This window comes from Artemia sp. Qi Xiang Cuo, chromosome 1, assembly GCF_049724085.1.
Source record: "Artemia sp. Qi Xiang Cuo chromosome 1, ASM4972408v1, whole genome shotgun sequence".
Lineage (NCBI taxonomy): Eukaryota > Metazoa > Arthropoda > Branchiopoda > Anostraca > Artemiidae > Artemia > Artemia sp. Qi Xiang Cuo.
The window spans coordinates 50,302,896-50,320,870 of record NC_142794.1 but is presented as its reverse complement, the minus strand read 5'-3'; the positions used below and the strand labels follow the sequence as shown (position 1 = coordinate 50,320,870).

The window sequence follows — 17,975 nt, the reverse complement described above, 5'->3', positions numbered from 1 at the left end:
AGCGTTTTACTATCAGCACGCAAAATAAATTCGTGCATACGTGTCTAACTGTCTATAATAAATTTTATAATTTTTTATCTACATCAATTTTCATGGGATTATATCTGTTAGACAAATAATGATTTTCAAAGAAGCGTGGCTAAACAGCTGAACAAATTCATCATCAGCTAAACAAATTATCGGGTATTATCCAGGGTTGCCACCAGCTCAAAAATAAAATCCCGATTTTTCTTCTAAAAAAATCCCGGAACACGGTTTTTAGACTACATAACATAGGGCTGCACAGTGATGACGTAAAAATCAAAACGCGTAATTCGAAGTACGGTGAAACGTGGTTGTCTAGTTGTAACTAACAACTGATTGTCAATATTCCTAGTATTATTTCTGTGAAAACGTTCTGGTGGATTAGTAGGATCTGCGACAAATATTTTAGGCCAAAGAAATTCAACAAAGTTTCGAGAAAACGTGTCGACGCATCCACGTTTCATCGTTATTCGAATTTCCCGCCCAAGAATTGACGTCTCGTTTCGCAGCCATATAGCGCGTCCAGACCATCCAATTTCTGGAAAATGGGACAGAAATCTGGAAAAAGGAATAGTCGTCCAGACAAGGCGGTTTTTTCAAAAACTTGGTGTTTTTTCAGAAGATATCTGTACAAATTTATCGGCGCTATCCTCATCAAATCTGTTTTTCTGAGCCAAAACCTATAGAAAACAAATTTAGAGCCTCAGTTAGACAATTTACCTTTTTCTATTCAATGCCATCTTAGACAACTATTTTTATTTATCACTTATCGTGTCTAATCATTTCCTTCTTCTGGCATTTTTTCCAAAAAAGCTGTCCATACTACTACTTCCATCCCATTTTTCCATTTTCTGACCCTCTGATTCTTCCTGCCCAGAAAACATAAAAATGGGACGGGAGACCTGTCTACATTCCAAGATTTCCATCCAATTTTTCCAAAAAATGGATAGTCTGGACGCGCTAATATTCAATATGGCTTGGCAAGCGGTAAAAGTTGCCTTTTATCACGTCTCCACTTGTCCCTTTCCTTTTTACCATACCTGCTTTTCTGTTTAGCAAAAGTCTCGCCAATCAAGAAGCGGACAGCGGAACTATCATTCGTCTTACAAAACCATCCTTTTGAAATAAGTATCCTTTTGAACAGAATAAGTATAATGCCTTAAGCTTTTTAATTACCTTTTCTGAGATTAACTTTGCCCGAGGCATTACATGGGGCAAAATGAAGTATAATGACAAAAAACAAAAAATCCTTGCTTTTTTTGTTTTGAATTCGCCGCTCGTCCTTACATTGAAGTCGAATTTTCAAAAGTCAAATCCCGAATGAAAAAATCGTTGACCCAGTTTACAAGCGCAAATCCAGAGGGAACAAACAAAACAAAGAATATTCCATCGTACAGAAAGAAAAATAGTAGAATTTCAGTCACAATCGTTGAAAATCTCTTTTTAGTAAAAAAAAATCCTGGTTTTTAGCAAAAAATCCCGGTTTCTTACAAAAAATCCCGAAAAACTCAGACACAAAAAAAATCCCGGACCGCGAAAAAAAAAAATCCCGGAATACCTGGATTAATCCCTGACGGTGGCAACCCTGGTCTTATCTCCTGCTTAAATCTACCCATATATAAGCAGCTTCTATCCACGTCCGATTAATTTCAAGATATTGACAGCTTTTCCATTTATTTTCAATATATTTAAATAAAACTTGGTTTTCTACTCAACTCTAAAATAAATCCCTATGTACGTGCCTGCCATGATTAGCAAACATAAAAATGGAAGGGTATGCATGGGTTAAGTGAGCCTAGCAAGTTGAAGAGCAGGTAATTAGGTGGGATGACGCGGCACGTCTTTTTCTAACCAATCAAAGCAATAACGAATCATTTCATCCAAAGATTATACGACACGAAGTCCTTAATTAAAAGGACAATCGCATTTCATTGACCTAGGCTAATATAACTAAACAAAATGTAAATAAATGACTAAAGTAATTATGTGACACTGACTTTTAAATTTAGTTTTAAAGAATAAAGTGTAGGAATGAAATAATTAATCTTATCAGTTGGATATGTTTTGGATGCCCACATCTGTCAAGCAAATTCTAAAACTACGGCTACTGAAAACCTTTCATGCCTCAAAGTCACTATAGACCAAGGCCAGTGCATACATTCCCCTTTCACTTATTATGTTCAGAACTTTACCGTTTGAAAACTCCAATTCAGTTTCTACTTTCTTTCAACATTTTCTTATGACCTATCCCACATAATTCGTCGTTGTCCTGCTTTCCATTTGGCTCCGGTTTGATTCCCTCCCCCCCAAAAAAAGTTTTATTCAACCTATTATCCTTCATCTGTAAAACCTCACCAAATTGTCTTTATTTCATTATAGTCCTCAAAAGTTAGATTAAATCATTTTTAAAATTTGTCGTTTGATAAGAAGTAGTTCAAACCAAAACCTAGAAGTATCCTTTGACAATTCCTCTATAAAACATCTAGCATCTTTATCTGAACCTTTCTATGCATCCATATTTTAGGGCCATTCAAAACAGCTACAATTATCATGCACCATGTAAGCTATTTTAAATTCCAAGACATATCTTTTTATTCTTCCATTTTTTTTTAATTGTGTAAAAACACTTTGGACCTTAATAGACTTCAAACACAACATAGAAATTAGAATTCCTCCGACATAATACCTGTATAGCCTCATTATTGGATATATCTTCTCTGGCTTCTCCAAGCCAACACAAAAGAAGTTCTAGTTGGTTTGAAAAGGCTAATAAGTTCTTTTTACAACTATAAATCCTATGAACAGTGTGCGTTATTGATTCTTGAAGCTGATGTGTGGCATTCGCTCTATCCTCAGCTGTTGAAAGCGGTTGATCTGCTTTAACTTCAGTTTTAACTATTTTGGCCTCTTTTAGTAGATCTGTGCTCTTTGCTTCGTGGTACACAGTGCTATTTGAATACTCCTAAGAAAAATAAAGGGTTCTTCAGAGTGAGATCCAAAAGAAATTATATTAATTCAGTAATTCAATAGTAATGAATGGCGGTAGGTTAGTAACATAAGGCCATGGGTCAAGCCCCCGCCACTCCTAGAGAGAAATCCTCTTTTTTTACATTTTTTTATTTGATGATCTTAAATTGCTGACAAAATCGCGGTCTCTCCAGAAATGAGGTGCTTTCTCTATGTACGTTCTAATTTGAAGTGATATGTCACCTGACACTCTGAAGATATGTTGAGATTCTTCGGAAAATCTTGAAGTATCTTTTCAGTGATTAATTAAAAAAAAAAATTTCTGAAAAATAAGTTTTTAAAGAAAAGTAAAGGCCATATTAAACTTAAGCTCAGCAGATACAATCACCCCTGAGTTTTAATATCTGATGGTTGAACTATTTTTAACAAAATGGTCACCTCAAATTTTTATCGGATGGGTTTATCCATCCGATAAACTCAAAGGTGTGGAGGGCGGGAGGGGCTAGTGGCCCTCCGATCTTTTTCACTCTGAGAAAATGAACTAAAACTTTTAATTTCCACCCAAATGAACCATCTCTGAAGGTTATACGAGCATTCCTTTCATAATAACCACATACAGCCCCAGGACCTAGCTTATAATGCCTGCCCCCGGGCCCTGGGGGGTTGTGTCGACACCGGAGTTTTGTTATCTGACTTTTGAACTATTTTGAAAAAAAATCTCTCCCTAAGTTATTATCGGATGGGTTTGAGGAAAATAGGGCATGGAGAGGGGGGGATAGTTGCCCTCCGATTCTTTTGACTCTTAAAAAGTGAACGAGAACTTTCAATTTCCAATCATATGAGCCCTCTCCGAAGTTTATACGAGCAAACCTTCCATGATAACCATACATGCCCCAGAGCAATACTTACAACGCATGCCCCGGGCCCTGGGGGGGGGAGGCTTGTGTCCACACAGGAGTTTTTTTATCTGACCTTTGAACTATTTCTAACGAAATAGCCATATGTAAGTGAGTTTTTGTTATATGATCTTTGAGCTATTTTTAACAAAATGGCTACCTCAAATTTTTTACAAGATGTATTTGGGGAAAAAGGGCTTGGGGGCTAGTTGCCCTCTGATCACATTTGACCCTTAAGAAGGGCACTAGAACTCTCGATTTCCAATCGAATGAGCCCCCTTTGAAGTTATACGACGACCACTTGTACATAAAGTGTCTCTGGGAAAAAAATAAATGAAGTTTGGGGGGAGGCTGCCCTTCAATCACTTTTTACTCATAAAAATTGAATTACTACTTTCAATTTCCAACCAAATGAGCCCTCTATGAAGTTTATACGAGCTTCTCTTTCTTAATAACCATATATACCACTGGGGTATAGCTAACACCTACCTTAAGATCCTGAGGGGCCTATGCGTTGACACCAGAGTTTTTTTTTTATCTGAACTTTGAAATATTTTGAAAAAAAAGTCTACCTCAAAATTTTTATCTTATGCATTTAGGGTGTGGAGGGGGAGGGGCTAGTTACCCTCCGATCTATTTTGAGTCTTAAAAAGTGAACAAGAACATTCAATTTCCAATCAAATAAGCCCTTTCCGAAGCTTATACGAGCATGCCTTCGACAAGAACTATAAATGCCCCCAAAGCATTACTCATAACGCCTGCCTCCGGGCCCTGGGGGGTTGCGTCGACACAGGAGTTTTTGTTATATGACCTTTGAACTATTTTTAATGAAATGGCTATCATAAAAGTTTCATCGGATGGGCTTGGGGAAAAAAGGGTGTGTGTTCTAGTTGCCCTCGGATATCTTTTGACTCTTAAAAATTGAACTAGAACTTTCAATTTCCAATAAAAATGAGCCCTCTCTGAAGTTTATACGAGTATCCCTTTCATAAGAACCATATGCGCCCCCAGGACAACATTTACAACACCTATCCCCCGGGCCCTGGGGGAGTTTTGTTATTTAATTTTGAACAATTTCCAAAACACTGGCTATCTCAAAATTTTTAGCGGATGGGTTAAGGGAAAAAGGGCGTGGGGGGGGTAGTTGCCCTTAACTCTCATGACTCTAAAAATTGAACTAGAACTTTCAATTTCCAATCAAATGAGCCCTCTCTGAAGTTTATACGAGCATCCCATTCATAAGAGCCATATATGCCCCAGGGCAGAACTTACAACGCCTGCCCCAGTGCCCTGGAGCCCTGGTTGTAACGACACCTGAGTTTTGTTATCTGACTTTTGAGCAATTTTTAACTTAATGTCTATATATAAATCTTTATCGAATACCTGCGGGGAAAAAGGGGCATGGGGGGGGCTACCTGCACTCTAATCTCTTTTGACTCTTAAAGACTCAACTAGAACTTTCAATTTACAACCAAATGAGTCCTCTTTGAAGTTAATACGAGCATTCCTTCCATAAGAACCATATATGCCCCCAGGGCATAACTTAGAACGCCTGCCCCCGGGCCCTGGGGGGTTTTGTTGACACCGGAATTTTTGTTATATGATCTTTCAACTATTCTTAACAAAATAGATATCTCAAACATTTTAATCGGATGAATTTGGGAAAAAAGGGTTTGGGGGAGGGGGGAAGCTGGTTACCCTTCAATCCATTGTAATGCCTAAAAAGTTGACTAGAGCTGTCAATTTCCTCCCAAATAAGCTTTCTAGGAATTTTAGACGTGCACTGCTTTTAGAAAAGTCGAATGTACTTTCAGGATAAGGCTTACGGCACACGCCCTGAAAACTGTGTGTGGGGGGGGGGAGTGTCCTGCTCAACATAAAATGTCCCGAAATTTCAACTACGTTGAAAAACATGGTTATCTAGAATTTTTGGTTGGATTTGTTTGGGGATATGATGGTCGTGGTAGCGGTGTTAGTTACCCTCCAGTCCCTTTTGATTATTAAAAAGGGAACTATTTGTTTAAATTTCCAATCGAATGAGCCCTTTCTAAAGTTTCTACGACTTCGCTTTTAATAAAAACCTTTCTATAAAAACCTTATATGCCCCCAGGGCATAACTTACAACCCTTTCCCTGAGGGCCTGGGGGGGGGGTTGTTATCCTCAAAGACCTAATTTCCTGAATTTTCAACTACGTTGAACAAAATGGCTATCTCAAAATTTTGATTGGATGTGTTTGGGGAAAAGGTGGGGGTGAGAGGGGGGTTAGTTGCCGTCCAATCACTTTCGACTGTTAAAAAGGACAATAACCATTTCAATTTCCAAATCAATAACTTTTTGAAATTTATACTAAAAAGCTTTTTATGAAATCAGTATGTACTCCCTGGGTAAAACGCACAACCCTCGTCCCGAGAACTGTGGGGGAGTGTCCTCCTCAAAAGCATAATTTCTATCTGGAAATCAACTACGCTGAACCTAAAGGTTATCTCAAATTTTGATTGGATGTGTTTGAGGAACTGGTGGCGTGAAAGGGGTGTTAGTTGCCTTCCAATCACATTTGACCCTTAAAAAAGGCACTAGAACTGTTGATTTACAATCGAATGAGCCCCCTTTGAAGTTTCTATGACGACCCCTTCCATATGAAGTGCCTCTGGGGAGTAGATACCTATATATAACTCCGAACATTACCACGTGGTTTATGGTTTTCTCAGTGAGAATGAAAAAACAGGAATTTCCTCACTTGGAAAAACAGGAATTTTCTCACATTTATGTCTGTTTTCATGGATGGTTATGTGTGTTGGTCAATTTATATGATGTTTTTCATGGTTGTCAACATCAAATTATGGATGTTTTATGGTTTTTGTCAGTGAGAATTTGAAAAACAGGAACTTTCTCACATTTATGGATGTCAACAGCAATTTATGTCTAGGCCTCATGAGCTCGTGACAGGACCACGTGGTTTATGGTTTTCTCAGTGAGAATGAAAAACAGAATGTCCAGGTGTAATGACATTGGGGTGATTTACATAGTCGGTGGGGGAATTATTGGCTCACGACTGGGGAATTAAGAAACAAACATCGCTTCTTTGATCTTTAGGCTAACCTAACCTGAGAATTTGATTTACATAATCGGTAGGGGAGAATGTAATGATTTATGAAAGGGGAATTAAGAAACAAACATGGCTTCTTTGATCTTTAGGCTAGCCTAACCTGAGAAATTGATTTACATAATCGGCGGGAAAATTATTGATTCACGAAGGGGGAATTAAGAAACATTAAGGCTTCTTTAATCTTAGGTCTGAGGGATAAATGTTCTTTAGGTCAGAGAGGAAAATTAATATTCCATTTTTAAATAGAGGTTCATTGATCTTTAGTGTCAGGAATTATAAATGACATCACTTGTTATCATGGAATTATGCGGGAGTCTAAAGAGATAGAAATTCTATTTTTTAATACGGCTTCACGGAGCTTTAAGTCGGAGAGATAATATTGATATTCTAACGAAACCCTAATAGTTTAGCTAGGAAAATTTATGAGATGAAGAGATTAACGTAGGAAAGGGTTTCCTAGAAATTTGAATTGCGTTAGCGCAGAGATGCCAAACAAAAGGAACACGCTTATCTTATGTTTAGTTATTATTTGGGCGAAACAGTTTTATCAATTTTTTTTTATTATTTCGGCGAAACATTTAGAGAAATTTTGAAAGAAGATTTTGGGAAAGGTTTTAGAAGAGAATTTGAGGGTGAAACTCTGTGGCCGTTATAATACACAAGTTCCATTTGAACAGTGTTGTGAGGTCCTCTACCCCAACCCCAAAGGGTTCCGATCCCCCACCCCAACCCCGAAGGAAACCCCCGGTACGCAAAGGTCCCCCAAGCTCCCAAAGAGCCCCAGCCCCCCAAAAGCCCTCCTCAGACCCGCAAAGGCCCTCCCCTGGTCCTCAAAGGGTCCCCGGACCCCCAAAGGGCCCCCCGGACCCCCGATACCCTCCCCCCGGTCCACCAAGGCCCTCCGGGCCCCGGAATGCTCCGCATGGGGATGCGCCGCAGGGGGATGCGCCGCGGGTCGGGGGAAGCGCCGCAGGGATGCGCCGAAGGGATGTGCCGCAGGGATGCGCCGCAGGGATGCGCCGCAGGGATGCGCCGCAGGGATGCGCCGCTTTTTGTTAGAGTTCTAGTTTAATTTAATTTTAGTTATGAGTTTGATGTTTTAACTTTGAGTTTCAGTTAGAGTTCTTGTTTAGTTTTAGTTAAGAGTTTAGAGTTTTTAGCTTAGAGTTTTTGTTGAAGTTCTAGTTTAGTTTAGTTTTAGTTAATAGTTTAGAGTTTTATCTTAGAGTCTTATCTTAGAGTTTTTGTTATAGTTCTAGTTTAGTTTAATTTTAGTTAAGAGTTTGATGTTTTACCTTTGAGTTTCAGTTAGAGTTCTAGTTTAGTTTAGTTTTAGTTAAGAATTTAGAGTTTTTATCTTAGAGTCTTAGCTTAGAGTTTTTGTTGAAGTTCTAGTTTAGTTTAGTTTTATTTAATAGTTTATAGTTTTATCTTAGAGTCGTAGCTTAGAGTTTTTTTTAGAGTTCTATTTTATTTTAATTTTATTTTAGAGTTTAGAGTTTTAGCTTAGTCTTAGCTTAGATTTTTTTGTTAGAGTTCTAGTTTACTTTAATTTTAGTTAAGAGTTTGATTTTTTTACCTTTGAGTTTCAGTTAGAATTTTAGTTTAGTTTTAGTTAATAGTTTTGTGTTTTACCTTATAGTCTTATATGAGAGTTTTTATTTTTGTTCTATTTTATTTTATTTTTAGTTATTTTTTTATATTTTTATCTTATAGTTTTTTTTTGTTAGATTTATAGTTTATTTTAATTTTATATAATATTTTTATTTTTTTAAATATTATTATAATTTATTTTTATATTTTATTTTTATTTAATTGTTTATATATTTTATATTATAGTTTTTATTTAATTTCTAGTTTATTTTAGTTTTAGTTAATAGTTTATAGTTTTATCTTATATTATTATCTTAGATTTTTTGTTAGAGTTCTAGTTTAGTTTAATTTTAGTTAAGAGTTTGATGTTTTTACCTTTGAGTTTCAGTTAGAGTTCTAGTTTAGTTTAGTTTTAGTTAAGAATTTAGAGTTTTTAGCTTAGAGTCTTAGCTTAGAGTTTTTTTGTTTGTGTGTGTGTGTAAGTTTTTGTGTGTGTGAGAGTTTTTTTGTGTGTGCACATATCAATTCTATTTTCCTAAAATAATATATAATTTTAGTGTGTGTATGTGTTTGTAATAAGTTTTTTTGTGTGTGTAAGTTTGTGTGTGTGTTTTTTTTTTTGTGTGTGTAATTTTTTGTGTGTGTGTAATTTTTTGTGTGTGTGTGTTAGTTTTTTTATGTGTGTAAGTTTGTGTGTGTGTGTTATTTTTTTTGTGTGTAAGGTTTTTGTGTGCATGTAAGTTTTTTGTGTGTGTTTGTAAGTTTGTGTGTGTGTGTAAGTTTTTGTGTGTCTGTCTAAGTTTTTGTGTGTGTGTAATTTTGTTTGGTTTGTCTGTAAGTTTTTGTGTTTGTTTAATTGTTTTTGTGTTTTTAAGTTTTTTTGTGTGTGTTTTTTTTTTTGTGTGTGTGTTAGTTTTTTTTTTTGTGTAAGTTTTTGTGTGTGTTTTTGTTTTTGTGTTCGTTATTTTATGTGTGTTTTTTAGTTTGTGTGTTTTTTTTTGTTTTTTTTTTATAAGTTTTTTGTGTGTGTATGGTTTTTTTTTTGTGTATTTTTTTGAGTGTATGTAATTTTTTGTGTGGGTTTTAGATTTTGTTTTCTTGTTTTATATTTTTTGTTTGTTTTATAGTTTTTTTTTTGTTTTTAAGTTTTTGTGTTTATGTTGTGTGTGTTTTTGTTTGTTTGTTTGTATTTTTTTGTGTGTGTTTTAGTTTTTTTTTGTATTTGTATTTTTGTTCTTGTGTGTTACTTTTTTTTTTATTTGTAAGTTTTTTGTGTGTGTAAGTTTTTTGTGTGTTTGTATGCTTATTTTGTTGTGTAAGTTTATGGTTGTTTGTTTATTATTTTGTGTGTGTGTATGTTTTTGTGTGTGTGTATGTTTTTGATCGATCGCATGATTTTGTGTGTGTGTATGTGTATTTGTGCTTGTTAGTTTTGTGTGTGTGTGTATTTGTTTGTGTGTGTGTGTATGTTTGTATTTTTGTTTAATTTTTTTTGTGCGTATAATTTTTTATAGTTTTGCAAGTTTTAGTTTTTGTTTTAGTTTTTATGTTTGTGTTATTGTTTTTGTGTTTGTAAGTTTTGTGTGTGTGTGCAATTTTTTTGTGTGTGTGTAAGTTTTGTGTGTGTGTAATTTTTTGTATGTGTTTTATTGTATGCCTTTGGTTTGTCGTTTTTGTGTGTGTAAGTTTTTGTGTGTGTGTGTGTGTGTAATTTTGTTTTGTGTTGTAAGTTTTTGTGTGTGTGTAATATTTTGGGTTTGATTAAGTTTTCTTTAGTATTTGTAAGTGAGCTTGTTTTTGTAAGTGTGAGTATTGGTTTAAGTGTTTGTGTGTGTGTAAGTTTTTGTGTGTGTGTATGTTTTTGTGTGTGTGTAAGTTTTTGTGTGTGTGTATGTTTTTGTGTGTGTGTATGTTTTTGTGTGTGTGTAAATTTTTGTGTGGTTGTTTATTTGTGTGTTTTTTTAATATTGTTTGCGATTTTTTGTTTTTGTGTGTGTGTAAGTTTTTTTGTGTGTGTTTTTTTTTGTGTGTGTGTTTGTTTTTGTGTGTGTGTGTTAGTTTATGTGTGTTTGTAAGTTGGTGTTTTGTTATTTGTTTGTGTGTGTGTTTGTGTGTAAGTCTCTGTGTGTGTGTGTAAGTTTATTGTGTCTGTTTGAGTTTGTGTGTTTTTTTAATTTTTTTTGTGTGTTTAAGTTTTTTTTGTGTGTGTAAGTTTTTGTGTGTGTAATTTCTTTTTGTGTGGGTGTAAGTTTTTGTGTGTGTGTAATTTTGTGTTTGTATGTTAGTTTTTGTGTGTGTTTAATTTTCTTTTTGTGGGTTTAAGTTTTTTTTGTGTGTGTGTATTTTTTTTTTTGTGTGTATGTGTGATTTTGTTTTTTTGTTTTTGTGTGTGTGTGTAATTTGTTATGTGTGTTTTATTTTTTTTTTGTGTGTTAGTTTGTTTGTGTTTGTGTATTTTTGTATGTGTGTTTTTTTTTCTGTGTTTGTATGTATTTTTTTGTGTTTGTTTTTTGTGTTTATGTGTAAGTTTTTTGTGTTGTGAGTTTTTGTGTGTACCTATGATCAATTCTATTTTCCTAAAATAATATAAAATTTTCCACTTCAATTCAGATTTTTCTCAAAGAGATGAAAGAATTTAAAATACTGTTCTAAATTTTTCATAGAAGATAGAAAAGTTAAGTTTCGTCTAGAGTAAGTTAGGTTAGGTTAGGTTAAGTTAGGTTAGGTTAGCTTACGTACGCACGCGTACGTAGGCTAACTTAACCTAACCTAACTTAACCTAGCAAAACCTATCTTAATAGAGCAGAACCGACCATAATTTCAACAAATTCTCACGATTTATTGTGGACATTTATGCTTATCATGTGAGCTCGTAAAAAGACTACCTAACCTAAAATAAAAATGGACAAATGATTAAATGAGTACATTCTTGTTAATTTATAAATAACCTAACCTAGTGTGTTTTGGGGTTAGATGACTTTAGTCAATTTAAGAAAAATTAGAAATAAAGTGAAACTTTTTATCTTCATGGTAAATAATCACAATCATAGTATAGTCATTCCTATCTTCTATGGAAAAATTTAGAATTGAACTTTAAATTTTTTATGTCTTTGAGAAATTTGGAACTGAAAAGGAAGCTTTTTCATTTTCAATGGTAAATTTCAGAATTGAGCTAACTTTTTTTTTCTCTTCTCTAAGAAAATTCAGAAGAGAACTTGTACATTTTGCACTTCTTCGAGAAAACTCAGAATTAAAGTGGAGTTCCATATCTTCATGAATAATATTCAAAATCAAATTATAACTTTTCCTATCTTCTATGAAAAATTTGGAACAATGTTTTTAATTTTTTAATCTCTTTGAGAAAAATCTGAAATGGAGTGAAAAATATTGTATTATTTTATGAAAATATAATTTATAAATAATTTATTCAATTTTAATTGAGAAAATTCAGAATCAAAATTGTACTTTTCTTTGTCTTGACAAACATTTGGAACATAACTTTAAATTTTGTAATATCTTTGAGAAAGGTCGGACTTGAGTTTAAGAAAATTTATAAATAAAGTGAAACTTTGTATATTTATTAAAATAATAAAAATCACAGTAAAAATTTTCTTAACTTCTATTGAAAAATTTTGGACTGAACTTTAAATTTTTTATGTCTTGGCGAACTTAAAACTGACGTGGAAGCTTTTTATTTTATATGGAGAAATTAGAATTGACTTATGTTATTTTGTAAAATTAAGAATAGAGCATTAACTTTTCTTTCTTCTATTAGAAAAATTGGAACTGTATTTAAAATTTTTTCATGTGTTTGAGAAAAATCTGATATGAAGTGTAAATTTTTTTTATTATTTTCGGGAAATACACTTGATTAATAAGTTATTTCATTTTCATTGCAAAAATTCAGAATCGACGTTGAACTTTTCTTCACTTTTTTGAGAAAATTTAAAATTGAAGTGAAACCTTTTATATTAATAGAAAATAATTATATTCATAGTATAACTTTTCCTATCTAGTAGTTATTATTTTTTTTATCTTCATGAAAAATAATCTATGGAAGTTATTTATTTTCTCTAGATAAATTAGAACTGTAATATGTTCTTTGTTAAAATTCAGAAGAGTACTTGAACTTTTCTATCTTCTTTGAAAAATTTGGAACAGTATTTAAAATTTTTCCATCTCTTTGAGAAAAATCTGAACTGAAGTAGAAACTTTTTATATTATTTTGGGAAAATAGACTTGATCAATAACTTATTTTACTTTCACTGTGAAAATTCAGAATCGAAGTTGAGCTTTTATTCGTCCGGGAAAATATTTGGACCTTAACTTTAAATTTTTTCATCGCATAGAGAAAAGTTGAAATTGAATTTAAGAAAGATTAGAATTAAATTAAAACTTTTTATATTCTTACAAAGTAATTAAAATTATAATGTAGCTTCATATCTTCTAGGGACAAATTTAGAACAGAAATTTAATATTTTTTATCTCTTGGTTAACATAAAACTGAATTGGACTATGTTTATTTTCTTTGAAAAAAATAGACTTGCATTATGTTCTTTTGTCAAATTCAGAAGAGAACTTTAATATTAACTATCAAAGTATAACTTTTCCTATCTTCAATGAAAAATTTTGAACAGAACTTTAAATTTTTTCATCTCTATGTGAAAAGTCGGAACTGAATTTAAGAAAATTTAGAATTTAACTAAAACTTTTTATCTTCACGGAAAATGATCACAGTCACAGTAAAAATTTTCCTATCTTGTACTGAAAAATTTAGAACTTACCTTGAAATTTTTTATGTCCTGGTGAACTTAAAACTCAATTGCAAGCTTTTTATTTTCTTTAGAGATATTAGAATCGAATTTTTTTCTTTTGTAAATTTCAGATGATAACTTGAACTTTTCTATGGTGTAAGATAAATTTGGAACTGTATTTTTAATTTTTTCATCTCTTTGAGAAAAATCTGACTTGAACTGTAGAATTTTATATTATTTTAGAAAAATAGAATTGATCAATAGCTTATTTCATTTTCATTGAGAAAATTCAGAATCGAAGGTGAACTTTTCTTCTTCCGGGACAATATTTGGAACATAACTTTAAATTTTTTCTTCTCTCTGAGAAAGGTCGGAATTGAATTTAAGAAAAGTTAGAATTAAAGTGAAACTTTTTATCTTCGTGGAAAATAATCTGTGTAAGCTTTTTATTTTCTCTGGAGAAATTAGAATTGAATTGTGTTCCTTGGTAAAATTCAGACGAGAACTTGAACTTTTCTGTCTTTTATGAAAAATTTGGAACAGTATTTTAAATTTCCTCATCTCTTTGAGAAAAATCTGAACTGAAGTGGAAACTTTTTATATTATTTTGTGAAAATAGACTTGATAAACAACTTATTTCATTTTCATTGAGAATATTCAGAATCGAAGTTGAACTGTTCTTCGTCCGGGAAAATATTTGGAACCGAACTTTAACTTTTTTCATCTCTTTGAGAAAGGTCGGAATTGAATTTAAGAAAATTTAGAATTAAAGTGAAACTTTTTATCTTCAAGAAAAATAATCAGACTCATAGTATAACTTTTCCTATCTTCTACGGAAAAATTTAGAAGTGAACTTTAAATTTTTCATGTGTGGGTGAACTTAAAACTGAAGTAGAAGCTTTTTATTTTCTCTGGAGAAATTAGAATTGAATTATGTTCTTTGGTAAAATTCAGAAGAGAACTTTAACTTTTCTATATTATATGAAAAATTTAGAACATTATTTTAAATTCTTTCATCTGTTTGAGAAAAATCTGAATTGAATTGGAAATTTATATATTATTTTAGGAAAATAGAATTGATATGGGTACACACACAAAAACTAACACACACAAAAAAGCTTACACACACACACACAAACTCACCCACAAACAAAAACATACAAACACACAAAAACTTACACACACAAAGAAAAATACACACACACACAAACTTACAAAGACACAACAACATACACACACACATAAAATAAAACACAATCACAAAAAATAACACACAAAAAAAACTGAAACACAAAAAAAAAATAACACACACAAAATAAATTAAACACACACAAAACTAACACACACAAGAAAACTCACACACACACAAAAACTTACACACACAAAAAACTTAAACACACACAAAAATTACACACACAAAGAAAATAAAACAAAAAAACTAAATTCTAACACTCAATAAAATACACAAACGCATAATATTACACACACACATAATCATACACACACACAAAAACTTACACACACACACACAGACACTAACACACACACACACAAAAACTTACACACAAACACTAACTTACACCCAAAAATACACTAACACACACAACAAAAACTTACACACATAAAAACTAAAAAACACAAAAAAACTTACACACGCACAGAAACTTACACACACAAAAACTAACAAACGAACAATAACTTATAAACACACAAAAACTTACACACACAAACAAAAACTAACACACAAACAAAAACAAACACACAAACAAAAAAACTAACACACACAAAAACACACACAAAAAAAAACACACACACACAAACTAACACACACAAAAAAAATTACCCACAAACACACACTTTCTCACAAAAAAAATATCACACAATCACAAAAACTTACACACACACAAACACTTACACACACACAAAACTTACAAACTAAAAAAAAATTACAAAAAAACAGTAACATAAACAAACACAATAACTTACACACACACAAAAACTTTCGCTAACACAAAATCATACACACACACAAAAACTTACGCACACAAATAAACTTACACACACACACACACACATACTAACACACAAAAAAAATCTTACACCAACACAAAAACTAAAACACCAAAAAAACACACACACATAAAAAATTACAAAAAAACACAAAAACTTACACACACACAAAAACTTTAAAACAAACACTAAATTACACACACACAAAAAAACTTAAACAAAAAAAAAAACTTACAAACAAACAGAAACTAAGACACACACAAAAACTTACACACACACAAAAACTTACACACACAAAAACTTAAACACACGCAAATACTAACATACACACAAAAACCTTAAAACAACAAAAAACTAACATAACAACACAAAAACTTACAAACACACAAAAAAAATTACACACACACAAAAACTTAAGCAACACAAAAAACTTACACAAACAAAAACTTACAAACACAAAAAACTTATTACACAAAAAATTACACACACACAAAAAAAGACACACCAACAAAAAGTTAAACGCACACACGAAAAATTACACACAAATACAAACTTACACACACACAAAAACTAACACACACACAAAAACTGAAACACACAAAAAACGAAAAACACACACACAAAAACTTACACACACAAAAACTTACAACCAAAAAAAAAATTACAGAAACAAAAAAATTAAAAAACACACAAAAACTTTCACACAAAAAAAAAAACTTACACACAAACAAAAACTTACATTCAAACAAAAACTAACATACAAACAAAAAAATTAAAAAAAAAAAAAAAAAAAAAAAAAAAAAAAAACTTAAAAACAAGAAAAACATGACACAAGAACAAAAAAAAATAAAATAAACACGAAATCTTACACACACAAAATCTAAAACGCACACAAAAACTTACACACACACAAAAACTTATTAAAAAAACATACACACACGAAAATTTTATATTATTTTAGGAAAATATAATTTATATTTGCACACACAAAAAAACTCGAACACACACAAAAACTTACACACACACAAACAAAAACTCTAAGCTAAGACTCTAAGCTAAAAACTCTAAATTCTTAACTGAAACTAAACTAAACTAGAACTCTAACTGAAACTCAAAGGCAAAAACATCAAACTCTTAACTAAAATTAAACTAAACTAGAACTCTAACAAAAACTCTAAGCTAAGACTCTAAGCTAAGACTCTAAACTATTAACTAAAACTAAACTAAACTAGAACTTCAATAAAAACTCTAAGCTAAAAACTCTAAACTCTTAACTAAAACTAAAATAGAACTCTAAATTAAACTAATATGTAAAAAAATCGAACTCTTATATAAAATTAAACTAAACTATAACTCTAACAAAAAAAACTCTAAGATAAAATTCTAAAATCTTAATTTAAACTAAAATAAACTAGAACTCAAATTAAAACTCTAAGCTAAGACTCTAAGGTAAAAAACCAAAATCTTAACTAAAAATAAACAAAAACTCTAACTTAAACTCAAAGGTAAAAAAATCAAACTCTTAACTAAAATTAAACTAAACTAGAACTCTAACAGAAAAACTCTAAGCTAAGACTAAGATAAAACTCTAAACTCTAAAATAAAATTAAAATAAACTAGAACTCTAACAAAAACTCTAAGCTAAGACTATAATCTAAAACTATAAACTATTAAATAAAACTAAACTAAACTAGAACTTCAACAAAAACTATAATCTAATACTATATGCTAAGATCTATAAACTATTAACTATAACTAAACTATACTATAACTATAACTAAAACTTAAATGTAAGACATCAAACTCTTAACTAAGATAGAACCCTAACAAAAAACTCTAAGCTAAGACTCTAAGCAAAAACAATAAACTATAAACTAAAAATAAAATAAACTATAACTTCAACAAAAACTCTAAGCTAAAAACTCTAAACTCTTAACTAAAACTAAACAAGAACTCTAACTGAAAATCAAAGGTAAAACATAAAACTCTTAACTAAAATTAAATTAAACAAGAACAGTAACAAAAAAGCGATTCATCCCTGCAGCGCACTTCAGTTGTGCATACCTTGTGGCACACCCCCGTGCCACTTTCCGGTGTCGCTTCCCCCGACCTGTGATGACTCCTCCTGCGGCGCATCCCCATGAAGCGCTTTCCTGGCCCACGGCGCTTCTTGGGCCCAGGGGGCCTTTGAGGACCGGGGAGAGGGCCTCTGGGGTCCGGGGGGGCCCTTTGGGGGTCCGGGGGCCCTTTGAGGACCAGGGGAGGGCCTTTGAGGGTCTGAGGAGGGCGTTTGGGGGGCTGGGGCTCTTTGGGAGCTTGGGGGACCTTTGAGTACCGGGGGCTTCCTTCGGGGTTGGGGTGGGGGATCGGAACCCTTTGGGGTTGGGGTAGAGGACCTCACAACACTGTTCAAATGGAACTTGTGTATTATAACGACCACAGAGTTTCACCCTCAAATTCTCTTCTAAAACCTTTCCCAAAATCTTCTTTCAAAATGTCTCTAACTGTTTCACCGAAATAATCCCATAAAATGGATAAAACGGTTTCGCTAAAATAATCCCTAAACGTAATTTCAGCGTGTTCCTTTTGTTTGGCATCTCTGCGCTAACGCATTACAAATTTCT

The 17,975-nt window shown here is 32.5% G+C and overlaps 1 protein-coding gene across 1 annotated transcript in view; it reads right to left on the bottom strand.

The window, feature by feature from the left end:
- The window catches only part of LOC148956437 (uncharacterized), a 570,204-nt gene that overhangs the window by 134,411 nt on the left and 417,818 nt on the right, over positions 1-17,975 (bottom strand). Inside the window, 1 exon segment of the mRNA XM_089090886.1 lies at positions 2,711-2,986. Coding sequence (XP_088947012.1) covers positions 2,711-2,986 — 276 coding nt within the window.